The sequence below is a fragment of the Vitis vinifera genome, chromosome 19 (assembly GCF_030704535.1).
Source record: "Vitis vinifera cultivar Pinot Noir 40024 chromosome 19, ASM3070453v1".
Lineage (NCBI taxonomy): Eukaryota > Viridiplantae > Streptophyta > Magnoliopsida > Vitales > Vitaceae > Vitis > Vitis vinifera.
In genome coordinates this window covers 19689367-19716861 of record NC_081823.1, presented here as the reverse complement: position 1 = coordinate 19716861, position 27495 = coordinate 19689367, and the positions used below count along the sequence as shown (strand labels likewise).

The window sequence follows — 27495 nt, the reverse complement described above, 5'->3', positions numbered from 1 at the left end:
AAATATGTCGATAATATGGAATAGATTTTCCAAAATAACATGAAGAGCTGGATTAAGTCAGCGAACCTAAATACGATGAAGTGGAATGCAAAGGGTCGTCCAAGCCCAAATCACAACCTCTACCCCTCTACCTCCCACAGCCCGAAAACTGGCGGGAGCCCAGAAAGGCGGCCCGGCCTGATTAGGCCGGTGAAGTCAAAAAGTGCTGCAACTCCAAGCAACTTTCCCCACCGTGCTCAGCCTCAGTCCGAACCAAAACCGGACAACAAAATTGAGAGAAGAGAGATTGCTTCGTCAGTACCTACGGTCTCTTCTTCGTTTTCAATCTTAGTTTCAATTTCGATCTCAATTTGGCACCACATCTTCCTGGATCCGTTAGTTTCTGCCTGTCTTACAATTCTATTTGAAACGGAATCTGTATGTTTTCTTTGCCCTAGATCGATAAAATTCTCAATCGGTTTAGATTTATTAATGTTTGTTTTTGTCTGAATCTCCTTTTGTATAATATTTGGTCTTAATTTCCTGGTTTAATCATAGCAATCTTATTGTTGGTCTTGTTGTCATTTCTTGTCTCTGTTGGGTTTGCGAGGAAAGTTTAGGATATGGGGGTACATAGTTTGTACTTTTATTGTGGGTTATATAATTATATTGGGAGGGCATCTTTTTACTTTGATATAGTTATAGTAATTATCTCTTCATTCACCGAATCCCAGATTGGGTTTTCTGTAGTTTTTGTAAATGGGTTGATTTTCAACTATATGCTGGCATAAATTTTATTATGTATTGTGCCTTAGGTGTTTTTGGGGCCATTTGTGTTAATTATCATTATAACTTTGGCTGCAGCTATACAAAAGAGGAAGTTTGGGGTGAGGTAGTTTGCTAATGATGGAGTCTTGCGACTGTATTGATCCCCCATGGCCAGGGGATGAACTGCTAATGAAGTACCAATACATTTCAGATTTCTTTATTGCACTTGCTTATTTTTCCATCCCTCTAGAGCTGATCTACTTTGTTAAGAAATCTGCAGTGTTTCCCTATAGATGGGTGCTTGTGCAGTTTGGTGCTTTTATTGTCCTATGTGGAGCAACGCATCTTATTAACTTGTGGACTTTTGGAATGCATTCGAGAAATGTTGAAGTAGTTATGACCACTGCAAAGGTTTTGACTGCTGTGGTGTCTTGTGTAACTGCCCTAATGCTGGTTCACATTATTCCTGATCTACTGAGTGTGAAGACTAGAGAACTATTTTTGAAAAACAAAGCTGCTGAGCTTGATCGAGAAATGGGTCTGATTCGTACGCAGGAAGAAACAGGGAGGCATGTTAGAATGCTGACTCATGAGATCAGAAGCACTCTTGATAGGCATACTATACTAAAGACCACGCTTATAGAGTTAGGTAGAACTTTGTCTCTGGAAGAGTGTGCATTGTGGATGCCAACACGTACTGGCTTAGAGCTTCAACTTTCCTACACTCTGCGTCAACAGAATCCTGTTGGCTTTACCATACCCATTCAGCATCCTGTTATTAATCAAGTCTTCAGTAGCAATCGTGCAGTTAAGATATCACCAAATTGCCCAGTGGCAAGATTGCGGCCTCTTGCAGGAAAATACATGCCTGGGGAGGTTGTTGCTGTGCGTGTACCACTTCTACATCTCTCTAATTTCCAAATCAATGACTGGCCTGAGCTTTCAACAAAGCGCTATGCTTTGATGGTTTTGATGCTTCCCTCAGACAGTGCAAGGCAATGGCATGTTCATGAACTGGAACTTGTTGAAGTTGTTGCTGACCAGGTCTGACTTTTTACTTTGTCCTTTTCTTTGCATGACTTGGTTATTACTTTGCATTAAAGAAACTTAACCAGAACTTTTCTCACTCATTTACTCATTTTCTCACTTTGATGCCCTTTAATATTCACTTTGTTAAATACTTTGTCTTGCTCCTGGATATTGCATCTGATAAACAATTTTGCCCTTTCATGTGAGACATTTTCATAGTGCCTAAATTGAGTTACATCTGATAATGAGTTATATTATGATTGAATGAAATATGTCTTCACTGTGCTGAGATCAAGTTCAAAAAGGATGGAGGGAAAGCAAAATAAATTGTTTAATCATTTTATAAATTGAACCTTTATTCTAAATAAAGCCCTAGTGAGAGGATACTTTTGGGAAAAGAGATTGATTATTATATAGCTATAGAGTTGCATCCCATTGCTTCCTAATCTAGAAAATATGTCTTTCAAGATTTCCTACTAATAATAATAAAGGGAAAGTAGGTAGGCTTTTGGGCAGTTTAGCTCGCACTCGTGAGGGTGGTCATTGATGAGTTGGTATCATGTTGTCCTTAGGTCTATCAGAATGAACATTGATGGTCAAGGCCCTCTAGTTGCATTCCTTTGTTGAGAGTAGCATGTCTAGTATTTCAGAAACCATATGATTATATAGTCAAAGGGAATATGCTGCGCCTAAAATCATCCCAAGTGCTGCTAATGTAGCTACTAAGCTATTTCTTTGGAAAGCTCCAACTGAGATGGGAAATTCCTCGATAAAGCTGCTAGTACTGGGTGAACTCATATTGGCCACAGTAGAAGAGAAGGAAATGGTAGGGAGGGGGTTCTAAACAGAAAATCTGCAACTATCATTGACCCTCTTTTCTTGTACTTGATCACCAACTTGAACTGTTTTAGGAACTGTAGGACTTTACCGGCTATTGTTGCATCAAAGAAGTGGTCCCTATACCAACTAGATGTGAAAAATGCCTTCCTACATGGAGAAAACAATAAGGAAGTATATTTTGACTTTCATCGAGAACTTATATGCAAGATGCGATGCCACTGGCTGTAAAAGGAAGGACTAAGCTAGGCAACAAAAGGGATTCCGTTCTGATACGTATAAAGGGAGAGAAGGCACTCATTGCTGAGCTATTGAAATTAAAGAGATCTTGTCACATGAATGCTTGATATCCGAGATGTGCTTCCCTTGGCATGATGGGTACAAGATTCTTTCCTTACATGTTGCTCGCTCGATCAAGGACAATCTCAAAAGCCAAAGAGAATGATTGAATTGAATGAAACCTAGCCACTATTGGGCTTTATAAAAGTTGCTGGGAAACTCTCACTTTATGCTTGAGAAATTGCCTTTTCGATGATCTACTTCACGAATGGAAGGGTGGAACCAAGGAAGACAGCTGAATATTGGGAATTCAAAGAGAAGGATCTCCATAGGTAAATATTGAGCATTGAGTCCGCCTATCATTAGTATGAGTTAGGAGAGTGAGATAGATTAAAATACCCAATATGTGGTGAAAAAGCTTTCTTGCACACAAGAACCTTCCTTCTATATTGCAACTTTTTCCATTGGCTTTTGTTAAGCCTTATCCCTACCTGTATGTTTGAAGCTTGGATGCTTTGTTACAAAAGGCGAACATCCCCATCTAAAACATTCACATAGAGAGGATGAAAAGAGTATTTACCTTTACAATATTTTGGAATGTTCCTATCTATTCATTTTTTTCTTAAAAAATAAAAAAGGGTTCCATATCTTTTCGAGGCCCGAGGAACAAATTGCACAGGCATCCCATGACCCTTCGTTGACAACCTTTAAACTCTGAAGTAGTTTAAGGGAGTTTCCTGGAAATTCTATGGTTTGAATCATCCATAGAGGACCATCAACTATAAAACCTATCTTAGATTGAAGCATCCCCCCAAGATCCACAGTGAGCTACTCTTGCTCCTTTTGGCTAAAATTGCTTTGAGTGTCTTCTATCCTAAAAAGAGAAGATGATGAAGCCAAAGGGGACCCTAATCTAGAACCTCTTTTATTGGATAGAAAAAAGGCTGCATCTCAGATAACTTCTAAAGCATTTTCAAGCAACTTCCACTATCTAAGGATGAAGGCGATGTCTGCCTTGAAACTTCAATTGAAGAAACTAAAAAGTTGTGCTTTTAAGGGACAGAAAAGCCTCATTTTTGTTGTGAGAGAGAAGGGATTTAGATCCACCAAAGGGCTCTCATAATCCATTTCAAGAATAGGTTGATATCATTATGCCTAAATAAGGTAGAAAGATGGCTAGTGAGCTGAGGCTTGGCCCTACTTATATCAATGATCTTATGTCCAAATTGGGGTTCTATAAATTCCTCACAGTGAGAGAATGAGAGGATGATGGTGTTGGTTTGCAGTAGATTCAAAATCCTTTATCTTTCTAACGAGGAGGTTGAGAGGTGTCATAGTGGAACGACGTAGAGGCTTCTTAGCCTGAGTTGGATTCGGGGAGTTGAGTTCATGATGCTTGTTGGAAGGGGTGGAAGCTTGCTGCAGAGATGAAGAGTTGTAGAAATGGAGCAAATGTTGGGTGAAGGGTGGTAGGAAGTTCAAGTTGGAGCGTAGACTAAATGGGGTAGGGAGATTCATTTTTTGTTTTGTAATCATGATAAAAGCCAAGAGATTTACTTTGATCTTTCCAAAAGGGAGGGGTTTCCATGGGGGTTGGTCCATTTTGACGGAGAAACTTTATTTGTTAGGGGTTGTTCCTACAAGTGAGGCAAGGAGAGTGGTCTTTCCAATAGAGAAGAGGAATAACACTAGGATGGTGTCTGAAATGAGTCCTTCGCAATGTAGTTAGGAGGAATGTGGGCATGGTGGGAGATGCGGTTTGGCTTCAACTTGGTGAGAGCGAGGTGCAAAGTAAGGAGAAGCAATGTAGGTCATGTTTGGTTTGGAGGTTTGGTGCAGGCTCTTTTTTGGTTCTTGAGTTAGCTTCGTTGAAAAGGTGGGCAATTGATATTTGGTCTTTGAAAAGGGTTTGAAGATTTAAGTTTTTAGGGGACCTCTACTTTGCATTATTTTTGCCTATTAAAAAAAGAGTTTTGGACCTCTACTTGTGTTTGAATTTGAAGATTGTTTGGAGGCAAAAAGGCTCCTTGCTAGGGGCTTAAGAAGGCTTAAGTAGAGAGTCTTGCAACTGGAAAGGTGGACTCTTAAGGTTGGGTGCTTGGTTAGGGGGATTCGTTAAGGAAGTGTGGGTAAGAATGTTGGGACTTTCTATGCATCTTTGGTTTCGAGAGGTGCTTAAGAAGATTGGGGATTGTTGCAAAGGTTTCATAGTAGTGGATGAAGACACTGCCTTTTCTTCTTAGGTGTAGTGGGCTAGGATTTTGGTAAAGCTGGATGGGAGGGCCTAGCTAGGTATGTTGCAAGTGGTGATTGGTTCATTGTGTTTCTCCTTTTAGTTGTGGTGGGAAGTCCTTCCTAGGTTTTCAGAAGTAGTCCTGAGTAGTTGCAATAGCAGGCATCTTGCTTCGGAGATTAGGGGTGATGAGGATGGTGGGACATGTGTGGGTGAATGTGTGGGGAAGGATTTGTACTCTTAGCAGCTTGATGGGGTTGATGTGTCGATCTCTATTGGCAAGAGAGATCGGGTAGGTGAGACTATAACTTTTTGCCTCTCAAAAGTTGCAATAAGAAGGGAAAGGAATGGAGTCGATAGGAAGGGTACATAAGTAGGTGGCGGGGACAGTTGGGATGGGATTGGAACTAAAGGTGGCTTTAGAGGGGATGTTAGTGGACCCTAGTTATTGGGCTCCCTTGCGTTGAAAGAGGCCTACCAGGGTTTTGGGCCTGTCTTTGGAAAGGGGGGATGCTTTAGGTTTGGGCTTGGCCTAGGAGAGAGGTGTTAAGGGAAGTGAGTTGGCTGGTTTTTGGTGGATAAGTGTGGGGGTGTGGAAGGCTTGTTAGGGGTCCTTTTTGGGGGTGGTTTTCTGTAGAGGCTCCTACGACTGAGCTAAGTTTGTCAATATCGTCTCGGATTGTGATCATTGACAATGCGCCCGCTGTGGTTGTCAGGTACACAATTATTTCTCCTTTCTCTTTAGTCCCTTTGGGGTGTGAGTTATCTCTTCTTCTTCTCTTTCTTGTTAAGATCGGGTTTTTGAAGAGATCTGTGATTCTGGTGGTGGCTTGAGCTTAGAGGGTTTGGAAGGGGAAGTCACTTAACGTCCCTTGAGGATGATTTGGGTTGATGGTAGTTCTGTGGGGTGTTTCTTTGAGGTAGAGAGGGCTATAATAGAGGCAGGGGATAAGAGTCAAGAGGGAAGGGTCTTCGACATAGGGTGCCTAGACAATTTAGGGGGGGCGGGGGTGGAGGAGGGCATGACGAGGGTTGGTCCTAAACCTGCTAGCTCAGTTTAACAACGTTTTGGGTATGCCAAAAAAGGGATTTAAGGAAGAGATCTTAGCCCTGCTTAAAAAAATGAAGATGAGAAAGGCGTAGAAGGCTTCGATGGGTGATTTTAAAAGAAATAAAATTGTTAGCTACTTTGTTCTTATCAACAATTCTCCTTCAAGCTTTTTTCAAAGCTTTTGGGGATTGAGGCAAGGGGACCCTCTCTCCCTTTGTCTTTTTGTGATTGCCATGGAGGCCCTTAGTTGTTTGCTTAAGAGGGTTAAGGTTGGAGGTTTCTTATTGGGTTGGCAGGTCAGAGGCAAAGGAGAAGAGGGGGTGGAAGTTTCTCATTTGTTGTTTGCTGATGACACATTACTATTCTATGAGCGTTCTTTAGATTAATTAACTTGAACTAGTTGCTTATGTGGTTTGAGACCTTATTGGGATGGAGAGTTAATTTGGAAAAGAGGGATCTAATTCTAGTGGGGAGGGTGGAGAACTTAAAGGAGTTGATTTAAGAGTTTGGTTGCTACGTTGGTGCGCTTCCTTCTACTTTTTTAGGCCTTCCTTTGGGTGCTCTGTTTAGTCTGTGATAGTTTGAGATTGTGTGGAGGAGTTTAGTAAAAGATTAGCTATATGGAAAAAAATAGTATATTTCCAAAGGGGGGAGATTTACCTTAATCCACAACACTCTTTCTAGCATGCCTATTTATTTTATGTCATTTTTTTTTGCATTCAAGGATTGTCAGACTGAGGTTAGAGCAAATCCAAAGAGATTTTCTTTGGGGAGGAGAGGTCCTTGAGTAGAAACCACATTTGGTAAGGTGGTCTATCGTTTACTTAGACAAAAGAAAGGGTGGTCTAGAGGTTCAGAATCTTTTGTTGCTCAACAAAGCCCTACTGTGAAAATGGAGTGGGTGTTTTGTTGCGGAGAGGGGGCTTTTTGGAAGCAAGTCATTAGCGGTAAATACATAGAAGAAGAAGGAGGGTGGGACTCTTGCAAAGTGAGAGAAGGATATAGGATAGGGTTACGGAAAACCATAAGGAAGGATTGAGATATTTTGAGTTGTAGAGTTGCAGAGTTGCCTTATCTGTGGGTAATGGGAGGAGGGTAAGGTTTTGGAAGGGCAAGTGGTGTGGTGACGATCCGTTGTGCATTTCTTTTCCCTCTTTATTTGCTATAGCTCATTCCAAGGAGGCTTAGGTTGAGGATGTTTGGAACCTATCAGTTGATGGGGGTTATTAGGCCTCTTGCTCCACTAGGCAACTCAACAATTGGGAGGTTGAAATTGTGGAGTGCTTTTTGCTGATATTGCAAGGGAGGAGGGTGTTTAGGGATGTGGATGATAAGGTGTCATGGACAAAGTCAAAGGATGGAAAATTTTCGGTTAAAACCCTTTACAAGACTATGGAGCCAAGAAGATAAGACATCTTTTCAACAAGTGTAATTTGGAACTCATAGGTGTCGCCAAGGGTGAGCTTCTTTGCATGGGAGGTCACTTGGAATAAGGTTTTAACCTTAGATCACATGCAGAGGAGAGGTTTTAACCCTTTACAAGAATGAATCCATTGGTCACATCCTCATCCACTTAAGACATTTATTGTTTTCTCTATTTGGTGTGTCATGAGTACTCCCCTCTTCAGTTAGGGAGACGCATGTATGATGACACGGTTCTTTCATGGATAAAAAAGGATAAAGTTGTGGCGGACTGCTCCCTTATGCCTTTTTTAGACAATTTGGTAGGAAAGAAACAACAGGGCATTTGAAAATGAGAGGCATTCGGTTCAAGGGCTTAAATGTTCTTTCCTTTGTAATCTTTGGTCATGGTCCAAGTTGTTTATAACTTTTAGTCTCTCTTACTTTGTAGATTTTGTGGATTGGTTGAGCTATGTTTATGTTTGAGGGGGTGATGTTTTTTGTTGCCCTCTTTGTTTTTTGATGACACATTAAAATGTTCTTTATATACTTCCTGTGTACTTCGGGATGCTTTTTTGACATTTTTCTTTATAATATTCTTCTTTTTATCAATAAAAAAAGATGTCCATACTAGTGGCCCATTTCAAAATGATTAGGCCTAACTCTTGTTGGACCAATATGATTGTCGTGGCCCACTTCCAAAAATATCTTCTCCCTTAGATGAATTGATAGAGTGAACTTCCTTCATAGGCTTCCTAGGTTCTCTTATCAATCTTACATTAGGAAGCTCATAGCCTTTAGAAAAATTCAACCCAACACTCTTAACTAAAATTGGCCCTTTGTCTATGTGTGCTAGAGACTTCTCGTTAAAAGCTCAATAGACTTATTTTACCAACCCATCAGCTTTGAGCTAACACACATAACCTCTATCTTCCTTTTGACCCCTGCCAATAATTTTGGAGATATAGTGAGAGGATGTTGAGTCCCCATCCACCGTTAAAAGCTTAGGGAAAGTAGTAGTGGCCAACCTAAACCTACTACACATATTATCTTAGTTGGCCACATGCGCCCGCCTTTTGAGTCATCTCTTTCCCCACACACATCAAGGCACTTGAATAAGCCTTTTCTCCAACCTTGATTATTTGTTTATTTTTATTTAGTAAAATTTTCATGTCAAAATACAATATTTATTTTAAAAAAATAAAAATGCCAATGAGAGTTATGAGACAAGGACGGAAAAAAATGCAAAAAAGTGAAGAAAAGATAAAAATACCAAGGTCCCGGAAAGGTACGTCTATTTTTCCTATATTTTTCCTCTTCTTCTTTGTCTTCTTCACTTCTCCATTGCACGGTTGAGGCTAAGGCAAAATTTGGAAGGGTTTTCGGGTTGAAAACAACCAGAAAAGGGGGTTGGAAGGGAAAACAGGGCTAAAATGGTGTCGTTTTGACCTGTTCTTTTTAAAATAAAAAGGACCAAAACGATGCCGTTTTGAGCCTTTTTAAAAGGTCCAAAACGACGTTGTTTTGGTCTTAAAAAAAAAAATAAAAAAATAGAGCTTCTCTTTACCCTCTGCAACTCGACGCTGGAGAAGAAAGGAGAAGGAGAAGGAGAAGAAGGAGATAGGGGATCGAGGCGCACTTGTGGATCGTGTCGCGCCTTGTGCGCCTAAGTGGAGTCTTTGTGAAGGGGTATTGCCTGCCTTTAGGCGAGGCGTCGGAGGGTGGCGTTGTGCCACCTGGAGCCTAGGCGCGCCTTTCACAACTATGTGAAGGCTAGTGGATCTTCCATTCGATGGCTCTCTTTCTTGGATCTTGGCATGTGAGGAGGTGGAATCGTCTTTAATGGGAATGGAGGATAGGGTTCCTTTTTCTAGAAGACTGAATAGCAAGAGTATGAAAAGGTGTCTAACCTTAAACTCCTTAAGGGTTTTATATAAACTCCCTTATGGGTTTAAGTGACTTGAGTCCATCTTGGGCTTAGGTTACTTAATCTAGCCCATTAGGTCCTAATTAATTAATTAGGCTTATTGGGTTTTAATTAATTAATTAACCAAATTCAGAAGGATCATTCATAAGTTCTTGTGAAACCTTGCGTATTTTCCCAAATGCCCTAATGCATACATATGAATAGAGAGTCCAAATATCCCTCAATGAATGTGCCACCAAGGAATATAAACTCGAGCGGGAACTATTGAGACCCATAGGGAAATACTAGCTCTCTCATAATCCAATTATGAAGTTGACTCAACACCCACTACAAAGGGTCAACTATACTCTAGTATCTTATGAGTATAGAATGAGATATTAGAACTTGGGTCTATGACCTACTATAAATATCCCTCAATGAATGCGCCACCAAGAAATATAAACTCGAGCGGGAACCTGTGAGACCCATAAGAAAATACAATTGACTCAACACCCACTACAGAGAGTCAACTATACTCTTAAGATACTAGAACTTGGGTCTGTGACCTACTATCCATTAAATGTAGGCTTCCCATGAATTGGTGTCTGAATTTAACGAGGTGTATATTATCAACCTCTCAAGATAACATCTACCATCTTACAGTCCTAGATCCTCTTATCATGTGATCAACTGATATACTTTAGTTCTTTAAGAGCATATATCAAATTCCAATTAAGGAATTACTATGAGTAGAGATTTCTTGGTCATATGCCCTTAGGATCACTTAAGAGGACACGCTGTTTCAACCTATGAGATATCATGGTGCCCATTTTGAGAATATCTGTTGCCACCAACCTTAATAAAAAACAACCCAATCCATAGGAAATATATGATTATCTCAAGGTCTCACTTGTAGGTTAAAGTCACTAAAGACTTTAATACTAGATTAATATCCTCTTAAGGTTGAGAGCCTATACAATATAATGGTTTGGTGAAGTCATGACTACCCGATGACCAATGTCATGACTCACCATAGGTCCTATCAAATGTGTAACCATACACACTAGTGTACTCACCATGAGAAATCAATTCCAATGACCAACATAAGTTATCCATCTAATTAGGGGGTAGTGCCTGACAACTTCGAATGCATTGCTTAAGTCCATGAAATAGTTGTGAACAATTCGTTTACTTACAAGGAACCTATGACTTGAATTTTTCGTGCTACTTTTAATGCGCTTAAGTCTTGTACAATGTAAAAGATTCTAGGTTTGAATGCTCTGATAATGTGATGCAAAAATAAGATAGATAGAAAGGGAAACTGGAATCATATCATAAATAATAAAATCTGTTTATTGTTACATCATGTCATACTTTTAAGGGCTCTATCTTAACTCAAATATCATAATAATAAGTTCTAGAATAAACATGTGACGTACATGAGAAACTACCTATAGAGTCTACTACATAATCAATCATGAAGAAAATCTACTAATTCTAAAAGGACAAGTACACAAATTTACTTGGACCATATGCTTCCTTCTCCTAGGTATCTTACATTGGTTAGCAACTACAATTATCTTCATGTTTGTGACACAACACCTCGAGCTCCTTAGACCTTAGTGAACTCAATGATTTAAGAGGATGTGATCAACCATTAGGATTCAACCTTTTTTTTTGATAAGTAAAATGGGTGTTGTATTAAAGAAAAGGTATACACGAGGTATGCATATACAAAAATCAATAGGGGTGACAACACAATCGCACCCTACGGGGAACCTAACCAATTCACAAAATCTATCAAAGAAGTAATGCTATCCACTATGTACACTGTAACCCAATCCTAAAATAAGTACAAAAAAGAACTTTTAAAAGTTTGATCTAAGCATTCCTTATCCTCAAAAGCTCTCCTATTTCCTTTCCTCCAAATGGACCAAAAAATGCAAAGAGGAGTAACTTTCCAAGCCTTTTTCTTTTTCTTGCCAACTGGGACACCATTCCAACTTAGAAGCACCCCCCTCACGGAAGAATGCATTACCCACTAAATATGAAAAAGAGCACAAACCAGCTGCCACAATGTACTTGCTTTCGGACAATGCAAAAGTAAATGATCTCCCGTTTCCTCTTTAGCCTTGCACATGTAGCACTTGTTTGGCATCCTCTAACCTCTCCTAAGTTGATCCTGTGTCAAAATCTTAGCCCAAGTTACCTCCTAAGCAAAAATGCTAGCTCTAACAGGGGCCCAAGAGTTCTACACTATACCGTTCGGGAAAGGCTCCACTCTCCTACTTGCCAGAGAGGAGTAAAAGGACCGAACTGAAAAATCACCATCCTTAGTCTCCAACCAAACCATGGCATCAAAAGTACCCTTAATGATGGAGTAGCCATGCAAGCTCCTAAATAAGGCATCTACCTCCTCTAACTCCCAATCATTGAATTGTCTAATAAACCTCGGTCCCCAACTACCCCCATTCCAAACATCTACCACCCAAGCATCCTTAAAGGAAGCTATAGCATAAAGACCCGGGAACTCATCTCTCAATGACATATCACCAAACCAACTATCTTTCCAGGATTTTACTCGATTCCTTGAACCAACTTGAAGCATAGTTTTATCTTTGAAGTCCTCCCAACCATTTCTAATTGCCTTCCATACTCCTACACCGTACCTCCCTCTCATCTACTTTGTGCACCACTCCCCTTCCTAAATCCCATACTTACCAACAATTACCCACTTCCAAAGAGGGTTCCTTTCCATCACAAATCTCCAAGACCATTTATCCAAAAGTCCCTTATTGAAGAGAGGAAAACTTTTAAAACCCAAACCCCTATTGTGCTTCTCCAAACATACAATCGACCAATTAACCAAATGAGGTTTTTTCTCCAACTCCCCTCCCCCCCACAGGAAATCTCTTTGATTTTTTTTTCCAATCTGGCCACCACTCTTTTAGGGATAACAAATAGGGACATAAAGTAAATAGGCAAACTAGATAAAATGCTCTTAATCAATGTCTGTCTTCCACCTTTTGACAGATATTTCCTCTTACACAAAGCAAGCCTTTTTTTGAACCGTTTCTCCACACCTTCCCATACCCTACTAGACTTGTAAGGAGCACCCAAGGGGAGGCCTAAGTAAGTGGATGGAAGAGAACTCACCTTACAACCTAAAACCTTAGCAAACTCCAAATTTGTAACCTCCCCAATGGGAATCAATTCACTCTTCTCCAAATTAATCTTAAGACCCTAGCATGCCCCGAACCATATAAAAACCTAGTTCAAATACTCCAAGTTTTCCTTGCTTGCATCAGAAAAAATGAGAGTATCATCTGCAAAGAACAAATGAGATACCTTAACCCCCACATCATTCCTCTCTTTAACCCAGAAACCCTCAATAAAACCACCATCCTTTGCCCTTGAAATCAAACAAGAAAGGATCTCCATCACCAAAATAAACAAATAAGGAGACAAAGGATCTCCTTGTCTCAACCCTCTAGAGTTATTGAAGAAACTAGAAGGAGAGCCGTTGACCAAAATAGAGAAACGGACCGTAGAAATACACCATCTAATCCAACCCAAGCACTTGGAGTCGAAACCCATTTTATCCATCACCGCTATAACACAATTTATGTTAACATGGTCATACTCCTTTTCTATATCCAGTTTGCATACCAAGCCTCTCAAGTTAGCTTTAAGTTTAGAATCTATGACTTCATTAGCTATCAAAACTGCATCTAAGACTTGTCTCCTCCCCCACAAAAGCATGCTGAAAATCCGAGACCAAAGAGCCCATCACCCTCTTGAGTCTATTAACTAGAACTTTGGCTAACAGTTTGTACAAACCCCTAACCAAGCTGATAGACCTAAAATCCTTTAACTCTTCAGCCCCCCCTTTCTTAGACACCAAAACAACAAAAGTAGCATTTAAACTTCTCTCAAAGCAACCCGGCTCATAGAAGTCACCAAAAAAACCAAGACCTCATTTTTTACAACATCCCAGCAGTCCTGCCAAAATGCCAAAGTAAAACCATCCGCAAAAAAAACCTCCTCTTCAATAAAAGGAACCTCCAATGTTGCTGAATCTGCAAGCGATAGAGAATTAAATGCCAGCCCCTCTACGCTTGGCCTCCACTCCTTTATCTCAGAAAGCAATAATTGAAAAGCTCCTGCCACCCCTCTTTAATACTATTCTCCCCTTCAAGACAAACACCATTAACCCCTTAACTTTTCCAAAAAATTCATCCTTCTATGAGCGTTTGCCATTTTGTGGAAAAATCTAGTATTTTTATCCCTTTCTTTTAGCCATAGCTCTCTTGATTTCTGCCTCCAGAAAATCTCCTCCAACTCTGCCCATTTTTTAAACTCATCTACTGCTCTCCTTTTCTCCTCAAACTCCTCCACTGTGAAGGCTCTTTCTCTTTCCTTTGCATCCCATTGACCTAACTACTCTAAAGCCTCAAGTTTTTTGGTGGACACATTCCCAAAAACCTCTCTGTTCCACACTTTGAGATCCTATTTCAAACTTTTGAGCTTACCCGCCAAAATATGACTGTGAGACCCCTGGACGCTATATCCCTCCCACCAACACCTTATAAGATCCTTGAACCCTTCCTCCTTTAACCATATATTTTCAAATCTGAATGGAATCTTTCCATTTCTAATCCCTCCCCCATCCAACAATATTGGTGCATGATCAAAGACCGGGTTTGGCAGGATTTTCTGAACCAATCCACTAAACTGGTCTTCCCAATCATCAGATACTAGGAAACGATCCAGCCTAGAAGCTGAACTGTTGTTTAAACCACCACACCATGTATACTCACTACTGGAAAGGGTATGGTCTTTAATGCCCAACTCATCGATAACCTCACAAAAATGTCTCATGGTAACTGACATTCTCAAACAACCCCTCCTTTCTACTGGAAATCTTACCACATTAAAATCACCCCTAATACACCAAGGATCCTTCCAAAGACCTCTAATAGCACCCAACTCAGCCCAAAAATCTTCCCTTTCCTCAGCAAGAATAGGTCCGTAAACACTCGAAAAATCCACACAAAACTACCCTTGCAATTTCTAAATTGGCATGACACTGAGAAGGCACCTACCTCCATCTCAAGAAGCTCCAACACCCTCTTGTCCCAAAACACTACATATCCCCCTTGCTTGACCTCTAGCATCCACTGCTCGATTCAACCTTTGAATAAGAGTTAGGCTTTTCATAGTGTTAGGAAGGCATAGGAGAATAATGATGACAATAACAATGTAAGGCACTCATGTGTTTTAGCAGAATAAGGCATATATTTATATGGAGAAACCCTTGCAGGCTAAGGGATAACACTAATAAAAATGGAACAAGAATTATGAAACATATGTGAAAATTTCCTTGAGCGCTTGCAAGGGGTACTTGAGTGCTCATTAAACCTTTTTCTTTTTGTCCATAAATTCTACATATTATTAAAAAGGCTACTATATGCCTTTCAATGTCATTATTCACGTAAACATATTCAACTATACTTACCTTACTGATTCAAGGTCAGAATCCATGATGATCTTGAGTCCTTAAAGATCAGTGTAAATTCTAGGAAGTATGTAGAGTGCATCCAATAATGTTTGGTATATTGCCAATCTAAACTAGCTAATGTGGCCTACTAACAATCTCTCTCTTTGTTAATCTTGTGACAAAATAATGATTACATAAATCCTTCAATGCTCTCAAAAGGAGTTTATAAAACACATTATCTCTCACGTTTAAACCAAACATCCTAAATAAATGGTTTTCAATTAGTACGTTGCAAATCCTAAAAAATCTTAGAAATCTGTGACATGCACATGCTTAAACAATAATACCTATGAAAAAAAGTGTGGGAAAAACATAATTATACTACATGAAAGAATGTCACAATCCAATATTTTGACGTCAAGTCATAATTTATTGCAAAGAGATATGACCAACCATGCGCAATATAATATATCAATCATATCATATGAATAAAATATATCAAAATATATTAAGTGGCTAATAATAATAACCATAACTCTCATCCCCCTTTTTGTAAAAAAAAATGGCAAAGTGACGTGATAAAATCAAGGTGAAATCATCATATCGCAAGATATATATAGAAACACCTAGACTAGTCATCAACTACAAGCTCCTAATGATGCATTAGGATGGATTAGGTATCATGTTCCTAATAAGATTACCTTGTTGGTACCCTTTGGACATTATGAATGGAACATAATGACCTTTGATCTTAAGATTGCACTTTCAGAATTCCAGAATATAATGGATGAAAACTTTAACTAGCTTTTTGTTTTTATCATTGTCTTCATTGTTGAGATTTTGATTATCAAAACAGTCAAGTCCACTGTCAAGACCCTACCTAGCTTAGCCCTAGATAATCTAGAAGCCTTTAAGATTGTTAAGATTGACACTTCAGACATAGGTTATAGTGGGATTCTTAGGCAGAGTAATGATATCCATGAAATATTGGCTAGGCATACTTCAAGAAACTGGAGTATTAACCAACACATTCATAGCATCATTAAAAAAGAGATTTTAAGCATTGTTTTATGCATTTCAAAATTTCAAAATGGTCTTTTAAATAAAAAACTTTTAAGAGTTGATTGCAGATCTGCAAAATTAGTTTTACAAAAGGATATTAAGAATATAGCTTCTAAGCATAATTTTGCTAGATGGCAAGCTATTTTAAGCAATTTTGATTTTCAAAATGAGTATATTAAAGGAGAAAATAACTTAATCCCTGATTGCTTAACTCGTGAATTTTGCAGGATTCACGAAATCATGGCTAGCAGCTCAAGTTTTTCCCAAGAAGACTCTTATGCTGAATCAGATGATTCTACATCGAACTATCTTCCAGATAATGATTGTGAGGGTATTCTCCCTCCAATTAGGAAATCAAAATAAAGCTCTTTCAATCTTATGGCATTATCAAGCACTCTCCATTCAAGCCTTCACATGACTCCATTGACAAAAATATTCTCCACCGACAAGCTTTAAGCAGTCAGCACGGATCAAAAAAGCATTGAACCATGCTCTCTGATAGTCCAATAGTTAAAGAATCTTGGTTTTGAAGGCTGAGAGAATTCTCTTGAAAAATTGGGATTCCCACCCCACTGCTTAATTGTAAGAATTTATAAATATGGCAAGTAGAGAATGCCAAATCCAAGTATATATATATATATATATGAAAACATCAACTAGAGGATATGTTCAAAGCATACATAACATGTCCAAAATACATCAAAATATGAATGTCATAAGCTAAAATATAGATGAGCTAGAAATACATCAAAATAAATTAACATAAAGTCCTATGTTAAACTAGCTTGAGCTCCCAGGTGGAGGGAATGAATTGGAGCTAGGACTAGGCTATGCTAATAGCTAAGAATTAGTGATAGCTAGTCTCCCATCCATGCTAGACTTGATCATACAACTTGTTCGAAATGAGTGTACATATGAGCTGTAAGCTGGTTGATGAAGTTCATCAACCTCTTTGAAATCTGAAGGGAGCAGCCCCTAACAACCTCTGGTGCAGTAGCCAATCAAGTACTACTAGCTTGTCCAGAACTACTTAACCTATGTTGCATGATCCTTTATGCTTGCCACCTCCTTACTCCATCTCCAAAGTCTCAACCTTTTCTACCGCGTTGGCAAGATTAACAAGTCATCCATGTGTACGACTCACATGTTTAGATCAAGAGCTATCATGGATGGGAGTTGTTTGATCAAGCACTAGAAGATCATGTTGGAAGTGGAATCTTGCATCCAAGAGAAGTCAAGAAATCAAGATAAGGAGAGACAAACTCCCCAAACAAGATGAATCGCCATTTGAGCCCATAATATCGAGAATGTTCTAGGCTATGTCAATAGGAGGTCCAATCAAAGACATAATGAACAAAATGGGTTGTGACTCTTAGATCTAGGTTCGATGATATGTAGGATAAAAGGTATAGCTAGCAAATATCACAAGAACCTAAGTTGACTTAGTATAGTCAATGAGACAGATGTAAATGGATAGATCCCATGGAACATTAAAACGACTCACAAGGATCTCTTGGAGCTTGGATGGAGTCAAAGAAGGGACCTCTGGTGCAAGCAAAAATCTCTTAAGTAGAGGACCAAGGCACAGAGCATGCCCAATAGACTGAGTAGTCAAGAGAATGGTCATCCCATACATCATGGCGCTGAAAGAGAGGCTAAGAACTAGAAAATGGATGTCCACATAGAACATCCAAGTGTAGTGTGGATAAACAATCCCACTAATATTGGCTAGTGGCTCCTAATGATGCTCTCAAAATATTTGGGAATGTTAGCGCTGTGGAAAGCCACCAAAGAAAGCTCCCTCTCAGGCTTGACTTGGTGGTTGACTGTGATATATGGACACATTAATTTAAGCCAAAATACCCATGTCAACATGATGCGACATGGGTGTGGGCATGATATCTGTGTCTGATATGCTTGTATTTCATTCGATATTACTTTATCTTTTACTTTAATTCTTTTTTATAATAATAATTTTTTTAAAAATATTTATGATTTTATTTACAAATATATATTTGTTTGGTATTTAATTATTATGTAAAACACACAATTATATATATAATTGTGTGTGTTTGCGCATGTGTGTGCTCATACAACATAAAAGCATGCTTGGCTTAGTGATTGGTGGTTGCCCTTTTATGCTTGAGATCCCATGTTCAATCCTTGATTGTGTGCGCGTGCACACACACTTATACAACATAAAACCATGCTTGGCTTAATAGTTGGTGGTTGCCCTTTTATACTTGAGGTCCTAGGTTCAATCCTTGGTTATGTAGTCTTCAGTTGGGGTTTTTTTTAAAGTACAACATAAAAGCATTGTTGGCTTAGAGGTGGTGGCTGCCCTTTTATGCTTGAGATCCCCGGTTCAATCCTTAGTTGTTTAGTCTTCAATTGGGATTTTTTTCCCTTTTAAGTTAAGAAAGAGGGCATCATCATTCATTGGAAATGTATAAGAGTTAAATGGTGTATTTAATCATGTGCCCTATTTAACCAATAAAAGCAAAAAACAGAGCTAGGCTTAAGCTGGCTATGCTCTAGCCCATTTGACCTACAAACTGAAATTTTAATGCAAAAGCAGCCTGTTTGGGCTGATGCGTAGCCAATAAAATTGGTAAATACACAAAAAATGGGCAAAATATCAGTATATCATCGATAAATTGGAGAAAAAATGAGGAGAAATCTGAAACATCGGACACTTGAGATTCCTAAAGCATTTGTTGTGTTGGATGCCTTCGACACATAATAATAATTGTTCACATTAAAAAAAGGGGTAGCTGTATATGCATTCTGTTAGATGCTCTGAATAAGGAAGGAGATCATTTAAGCATGAAACAAAATTGAGATTAGGTTTGTTGGTAAAGGTCCTAAATACCTAATGCAGCCTTAGGATTTCTTATATTAGTGGAAATTGGAGAACCTTATGCGAATGGTAAAGGACTTTCTCATTCAATTATTTGGGCCAAGCACTCCCAAACAACATGATATACCTAGAAAAATAAAGTAAAATAAATCTAATCTCAGCAACATGTGAATTGCAGAAATCAGTCTACTGGAAAATTTCTACTTTATGAAATTCAAACACTAACTTTCAGTAAAAACACAAAGCACCTGGCTTCCATAGGCCTCTGCCTCTTTGGTTATTTTTTAACAAATGGTTTTACAATCAGTCTTGCATATTAAACCGGCATTACTCATTCTAGAACCGATCATTTTCTAGTAATCGAGTTCTTGAAATTGTTGTGTGCAAGTATGTATGAGCATGGGTCTGCGTATACTTCATATATGTTGAACATATGTTATCTTTTAGGTGATTAATGATATCTTGCTTTTTTTATATAACTGTATGTGGAATATACCCTTGCCAATCACTAGCTTGCTTTGCATTTGTTTTTCATTTTCTTTATAATGATTTTTTTTGGTTGATTGGGATTGGACTTGAGTTTTTCTTGATGATGATACTTGGAGGTACTCACTTGTAAACTTGGCATGTTGAACCAGGTGGCAGTGGCTCTTTCACATGCTGCAATCTTAGAAGAGTCAATGAGAGCAAGGGATCTTCTTATGGAGCAGAATGTTGCACTTGACCTAGCCAGGAGAGAAGCAGAAACAGCAGTTCGTGCTCGCAATGATTTCTTGGCTGTTATGAACCATGAGATGAGAACACCTATGCATGCCATCATTGCACTCTCATCCTTGCTGCAAGAAACTGAGCTGACTCCTGAGCAGCGCCTGATGGTTGAAGCCATCCTAAAGAGCAGTAGTCTTTTGGCTACACTCATAAATGATGTACTAGATCTTTCAAGGCTTGAAGATGGTAGCCTTCAACTTGAAAATGGAACTTTTAACCTTCATGCGTTATTCAGGGAGGTAAGATAATGGATACCTGCCTATTATTAGTTGTTTTCAGGCCTTAGCATTGGGCAATCTATAGATCATTTCAGTGGCTGGTAATGTTTTTGACTTAACTAAGATTAATGTTTCTCGTTGCAGGTCCTTTACTTGATCAAGCCTATTGCGTCTGTCAAAAAGTTGTTTGTTTCATCAAGTTTGGCTCCAGACTTGCCTGAATTTGCTGTTGGTGATGAAAAACGCCTCATGCAAATTATGTTAAATGTTGTTGGTAATGCTGTGAAATTCTCGAACGAGGGAAACATCTCAATTTTTGCTTTTATTGCAAAATCAGAATCTTTAAGAGATTCTCGCGCGCCAGATTTTTTCCCAGTGCACAGTGATAATCACTTTTATTTGCGTGTACAGGTTTGCTTCTAATGCTTAATTTGATATATATTTATCTCTGGATGCTTCATGCATTACAATTTTTCTTCTTGTGTAGGTTAAGGATTCAGGAGCAGGAATTGACCCCCAAGATATTTCTAAGCTGTTCACCAAATTTGCACAATGTCAATCACTAGCAGCTAGAAATTCTGGTGGCAGTGGACTTGGCCTTGCAATTTGTAAGAGGTATTTTCAATCTTCTTACCACCCACAACTTCAGTTTAAGGGGCAAAACAGTCAATTTGAGTTGGTGTTTCTTCCTGTTGCCTGGTATTCTAATTTTTATTGGTAGGCAATTATGTCTACTAAGGAGATATCACATTTCGTCATTAACTAATGCTATAATGCTTATAATGCTTATATCACATTTCGTCATTTGAGTTAATGCTTATAATGCTTTTTCCTTTTGTATAATCCTATCAGGTTTGTAAATCTTATGGGAGGACATATTTGGATAGAAAGTGAAGGGCTTGGAAAGGGAAGCACTGCTGTCTTCATTGTGAAACTTGGGATTCCAGAGTACTCAAATGAATCTAAGCTCCCTTTTTTTCCTAAAGTGTCAGCAAACCATTGTCAGACAAATTTTCCAGGACTCAAAGTTCTTGTTATGGATGACAATGGGTAAGTGACAAAGCCATCTTTCATACCACGTTCTAATCATGGGTGTATAACCACTATGTTCATTATTTTCTTAAATGTAGATAGGCTGAGATGGCTCAAGTTTTAATCCATTGTTACTAGAGTATAAGGTGTTAATGAGAAGTAACATAGGAACATTTTGGGTCCAAGATACATGAGAAACGTGAGGCCAGACAACAATCTGGGATGGAATAATAAAAAACTTTTGTAAAACAGAAGGAAGGCCTCTAAAAATGAAAAATTGAAGTTATTATTACCAAGCTAGTATAGCTATTTTTTTTAGTGAATCTTATAAAATTTTCTCCAATTTCAAACTGTGAGGGATTACTTCAAATAACAAATGATTAACTGATTATGAATTAGTCCTAGTTCAAATTAATCTATTAATCAACATTGGAAAGTGTCAAATTCCTATTTGGTGAAAAAATACTATATAGAATAATTTCTATGTTGATATTTCCTTGTAAAAATAAATATCCTTATTGAATGAGGTAAGAATATCTACATAAATATTCTAATTCATGGGAAAAAAATTATGAGATTGAGACGAGCTTGAAAAGTCTAATAGGATAGGTAGAGATATAAAGAAAAGTGACACCCCTAGTGGAGTGAGGGCTTGTAGTCAAGGATATCAATGTTTGAAGCAGGGAAACATGAGATTTTTTTGGGGGTTAGTTGTATCTATTTTCTCTTTCCTTTGCAATTTCTCTGTGGTATAGTGGGTTTTATTCTCTCTCATCCATGAATATAGGTGTAGTTGGCAGAACAATGTTAAAACTTCATATACCTTTATGTGTGGAAAACTAGTAGAACAAGTAGTATCAAAGCCATGATGGGGAGTCCTAGAGATGCCAAGGTGAAGATTTCTGGAAGAGCCATAAGAACATAACAGACAAGAGGATTGCAAAACGAATTTTTGTTAAAGGTGAAGTCGGTCATTCTTTTATTAGAATGCGATATATGGTGATGATCTTCTTTATTTGGAATTTTGGTTAAACAGTTAGTTCCAATTGATCATATTAATTCAAGCATTTAGTTGATTTACTCATATTAAGTCAATCGAATTAGATTGGATTTCAATCAAGCTGCAGTCAAAATTGAATTTGGTGCAGTTGTTTAGGGAAGGTCGGGGAATTAGGCCATTGTTTTTGGAAACAGAGTTTTTTTAGGCAAAAAGGTTTTGGTGGTTTGTAGTGTAAAAGGAGAGCTAGTGGATTAAGTTGGTAACGTAAGAATTTCCATTGAGGTTGAAATTGGTGTTCAAAAAGGGTAACTGCAGGTATGAAATTGAGAAATGGAAAAACTATTACGAATTATTTTGACACCTTTGTAAAAGGGTGCAGTTGAGGGTGTGGTTGGTGGTTGCAGTAGATTATGAAAGGAAGTTTGGTGCAGAGACGCTACTCTTGACCGTCTTTGACCCTAGCATTTTCATTCTCCACAATCCAAACAAGTGTGGAAGTCTTGAGTTGAATTCCTGAAGAGATAAGGGAATTAGAGTGTTTGATTTCTTTGGAAGGCTAAACTTAATGGAGGTAAAAGGGGAGAGGAGGGTGGGATCTGTTGTAACATGCTTGGGAAGTATCTTGATGTCTAAAAAAGAAGGTGCGGAATCCAAGGATCCCTACTAAGGTCCCTTTGTTTACTTAGACCATGGATTTTGTACAAATGTTTGATGGTGGATCATCTTGAGTAGGAATTAGGCCATTTTGAACAGATGATCATTTGTGAGGAAGAAGTGGAATTGATTGGTCTATCTTATCGTCATTTCATGGGTGCTTGTAAGTTATTGACTTTACTTTCTTCCCTCTTTGACTTGCATGGGTGACTTCAAGAATGGTGCTCGAGTTGCACTTCAGATGGATGACTCAAGCTGGTGAGGTAGCATTGATAAAAGTAGGGTAAGAGAAGTATGGAAAAAACATCTTGAATATTATTTTTATTGGAGCATTTAGAAGGAAATAAGTAGGAGAATTTTTTTCCTTTTTATAAGGAGATATTTATAGGAAAATTGCATCATTAAATATTGAATGGGCTTTTCTTCCAATATATAATACTGAGTGGAACATATATATATATTTGTTTTTTGGGGTTTTGTTGGGTGGGGGGTGGTGGTGTGGTGGGTTTATATCCTTGTACATTGGTCTTGGCAAGCCCTTATGTAGTTCTTATAAAATATGGTTATTCATTATTTTATTTATTTTTTAAATAGCACTATATTAAAAAATGGGAAATTGTGTCAAGGTATTTTATAATGTGAGAAAACCTTGGTACGGTAGGATCAAAGGCCCATAGATGGGTGAATAGGTTCAATTAAATTTAAATAATGTTTATCCAATTTGAATAAAATCTTATATATCTTTTAAGGAGCATATTCTAATATCTTTTAAATTTTACTATGATCATCATCATCAGAGATTCTAATATCTTTTGAAGGCTTGGATCTGTCATAGTTAAACTTACAATACATTTTTATTTGATGTTTGTCTGTTTGGTTAAAAAAAACAATAGACAAAGATACCTTATCTAGATTTTTTTGATAGATTGTGTGTGACCTAACAGCCTTTGTCTAGCTTTATGTTGCTTTTCTCTTTCTTTTTAGTTTGGATGTTCCGTGTATGCTTGCTCTATACCCTAAATGCACCTCTTCTTGGAGTACTCTTAACAATATTTGTATTTAACGATAAATAAACCTTGTTTACTTGATATAAAGATTTTGAAGTCCAGTAGGAAATAATTAAATGAACAACATCTATCAATTATTTACAAATAAACTGAGTTAGACCATTTAAAATACATATTGTAGACAAAAAATTTTAGTGGATTAAATTACTACTAAATTGGTCTTCAAAATTGTGACTCCTTTGTTGAACAAAATTTGGGCTTGATGAGTGATGAGTCATACACATTTGACATGTGACATGTATCAAAAGGTGACACATGACAAAATTTGGAAGACTACAAAATTTTGTTTTGCCAATAAAATAAAATCTTCCAATTAAAGTCAAAAGAACACTAAAAATAAATATTCTCTCATGAAAAATTTCTAAATGAAACAAATCTTCCAATTGAAGTCAAAAGAGAATTAAAAAATAAATATTCTCTTGTTGACAAATTTCCTTAATGAAGGAAATAAGTTGCTAAAATCAAGGAACTAAATTATTTGAATTAAACAACTAAATCTTGGGGGATTCCAAATTTAATTCCTTAATTTCATCTATAAATAAGGATGACTTCCTTTAAAGAAGACAACTTTGGATTGATCGGCAAATTGACTCTACATAGGAAAAGAGGCTGAACTAAGAAGAAAAGGCTTCATAAAATCTCCCTACAATTTCGAAAAATCGCAGAAGAACTACACACATTTTTTGCCTTTCGACAAAACTACTAAGGAATAAGCCATTCTACGCTCTCGATTGACTTTAAAAACGAAAAAAACATCTTCATTGTTGGATTGTGATTAAAGGGAAAATATTCTTTTGTAAAGAATATTGACACTAAAATTGTGCTCCACAATCAATTATTAATTTTAATAAAGTATTTGTTCGCATTATTTTTTTCCTATAGTTTTGCTAATTTTGCAAGACTTCACAAAATTTGTGTATACACATATCAATGATATATGTTAGCTTAGTTTGTTTAATCTAATTCTAACACAAGGCACATGATTGATTAACAAATGCAATTTGCATGAAGAACTCTTTTGGAAAAAACCATAGGATCATGTGTGGTATAAACAAAGCATTATGAAAGTTTACAAGTTATACTAAATCTCAACCTTACCCACTAAATCGCAATCCAAAATCCACCATTTGCGTTTTAATAGCAATCCCAAATCCACCATTGGTGGTTTAAAACAGATGAAATGTCCATAATTCACCTTTCCAAGGATTGTATTCAACTTGGCACAACAATGCGCATTAGAATCCTACCAAATCATGTCCCAAAACCTATTGGGCATATTTTCAATCAAAGTTCAAAGTTCTAATTCATCCACATGCAGCCACTTTGTTGTGCCTCGAGTAGCAAAAAGATTAGGTGGGATGAGGAAGTTCCAAGTCCAATTACATGTATCACAAAGGAGAAAAAACCTACCTTTCAAAAAATTAGGTTCTTAAGTAATTTTCGTGGCTCATGAGGGGAAATTGCCACTAGAAATATGAGGGGAAATTGCCTTCAAATAATGTGAAAAGGCCCTAGTTTATTAAGAATGACTTTCATTAATTAGAAGGTGAACCAAATCAAGGAATGACACTCATTCTCTCAATCGATCCTAAGCCCACATTCAATCAGTGCTGGTATGTATGCCATTGATCCACTGTGAGAATGTGTTTTGCCAACCAAGAAAGAAAAGGTTAAACAAGCCCTTGAGGTCTGGCTTAAGTGGTAAAGGGATGGGGAGGGTTTGTGGGAGGTTCTAGGTTCAAGTCCCAATGGGACAAAAATTTACCTATCAAAAAAAGAAAAGAAAAGGTAAAACAAAATATTGAGAGGGCATGTTTCTATTGAGCCAACCAATGGCAAAAATGCTGAACTCTATATTTAATTTTCCAATAGAATTGTTAACACGCTGATTTCTTAATTCAAAATGTTTTTGTCACACACCCCTACCCACCCACCCCCACAAAAACCCACACACACACACACAAACAAAAAAAGCCAGTAATTTCAAAGCATTGAATTTAGCAGCAGAATTTAGTTTTTGTAATTGCAGTTTTAGCTGCTGCCTGCAATTTATGTTCAACTTTGTTATTTGTGGTAATGTAGGGTTAGCAGGTCAGTGACAAAGGGTCTGCTTGTGCACCTGGGATGTGATGTAACAACTGTAAGCTCAGCAGATGACTGCTTGCGGGTTGTTTCTCAGGAACACAATGTGGTGTTCTTAGATGTGTGTATGCCTGGTGTTGATGGTTATGAAGTTGCTATTCGTATACATGAAAAATTTACAACATGTCGTCAAGGGCCATTGCTGGTAGCACTTATGGGAAACACGGATAGGGTGACAAAGGAGAACTACTTGAGGGTGGGTATAAATGGAGTTGTACTGAAACCTGTTTCAGTTGATAAGATGAGGTGCGTATTATCAGAGGTTCTAGAGCACCGTTTTCTGTTTGAGACCTGTTGAGTTGTAGGGAATGCTTGCATGAGAAGCCCAAAAAGGGTGAGTGCTTCTTCAAGCCAATTTTAGAGTCTGTACATAACTTATACGGCAATGCAGAAATATTGTGGAAGATGTAGTGATGGTGGTAATAGTGTAACATAATATGCTACAAGCAGGTTTGTTTATTCTTCTTGTTCAACTTGTAAAATGAAAACTCAAATAAATGGTAAATTAACATATTGTTTATCCTCTTCAAGGTTTCCATTTCCACATCAATCTTTTATAGCAGCATTTTTACATGATCTTTAGATGAGCTAGTATTAACAAGTTTGTATAGACCCTCTTTCTTTCTTTTCCGCCTTTTCCTTCTCCAAATAGCATGTCTTGGGAATAGTACTAGTCTTTGTTTTTCCACTAAATATTCTACTCAAATACAGTTGTTATTTGTTAACATAACCTGCATGGCTGCACACTGCAAGCCAGTACTGTTGTTGCATACAACATGGCAGTGGTGCTATTACTGTCATTGGGATGACTATCCCCTAGGGGCGTTTATATTTTTGTCTGTAGGCCACAACCTTGTAAAATTATGTTTGAGACTAATGCCTCATTACTTACTGGTAATGGAGTAAGTACCACGTCAAGATTTATGTCTCGTAAGCACCTATATTTTATATTTTATCAGGAATTATTGAGCAAAAATGGCCGATCACGTCTTCATATTTTGGCCTCGAGTGCTTAAGAGCTTAATCTTAAGATCGACAAGACTTAGGACTTGAATTTCTATTCAAAGAAAGTTGATCTTTGAACTCAATATTGCAGAAATTCAAATATTTGAACTGGGATTTAGAAAGTCTTCGAATGGACTTGAAAGTGTTTGAAGACGAGTTGAAAAATTCTTGAAGCTTCCGGGTAGACTGTTGTGAAATTTTGAGGACTAGCTTATTTGCGAAGATTATTAAAATTAATATTTGAAGAGATTTGAAAGATGATGTTTAGATAGTATAAAACTCTGATAATTATTGTTTTATAAATATTGATGATCGTCTTCTCAATTATTGTGTTCAGCATTTTTAAGTGACTACTTGTCGTGATAAAATACAGTGGAAAACGACTACAACTCTCTTTTTGAATGACTACAATTTTAACTCAGATGAATCTCAAATTAGGTGAGCTCACTTGGAGGATTTCGTAGTGAAATTCAATACTTAATGTTTTGAAAATAATCTAGATTTGGTCCACTTCTTTAATCCTTTAAATTCTAAATTGCTTATTCCGAGCTAATGATCTCGTCATTAATGAATCAAGCAAGCTCATGAAAGTTCAAGGTAGAAGAATAAAGCATCCTGAATATTAGTAAGCATTCACTAAACCATAATCAAAGCCGAAACAAAGAGTTTTTTGCGTTTAAAATGAAAATTAAGTCAAATTTTAG

The 27495-nt window shown here is 37.7% G+C and overlaps 1 protein-coding gene across 4 annotated transcripts; it reads left to right on the top strand.

The window, feature by feature from the left end:
* The first annotated feature begins 86 nt into the window (after window positions 1-86).
* On the top strand, window positions 87-26316 carry ETR1 (ethylene receptor-like). Of its 4 annotated transcripts, none has more exons than XM_019216858.2 (7): window positions 87-293; window positions 844-1791; window positions 19544-19912; window positions 20036-20302; window positions 20379-20506; window positions 20744-20941; window positions 25727-26316. In XM_019216858.2, the coding sequence occupies exons 2-7, from the start codon at window positions 883-885 to the stop codon at window positions 26082-26084; spliced, it is 2229 nt and encodes a 742-aa protein (XP_019072403.1). In that variant the 5' UTR covers window positions 87-293; window positions 844-882; the 3' UTR covers window positions 26085-26316.
* The last annotated feature ends 1179 nt before the right edge of the window (window positions 26317-27495 follow it).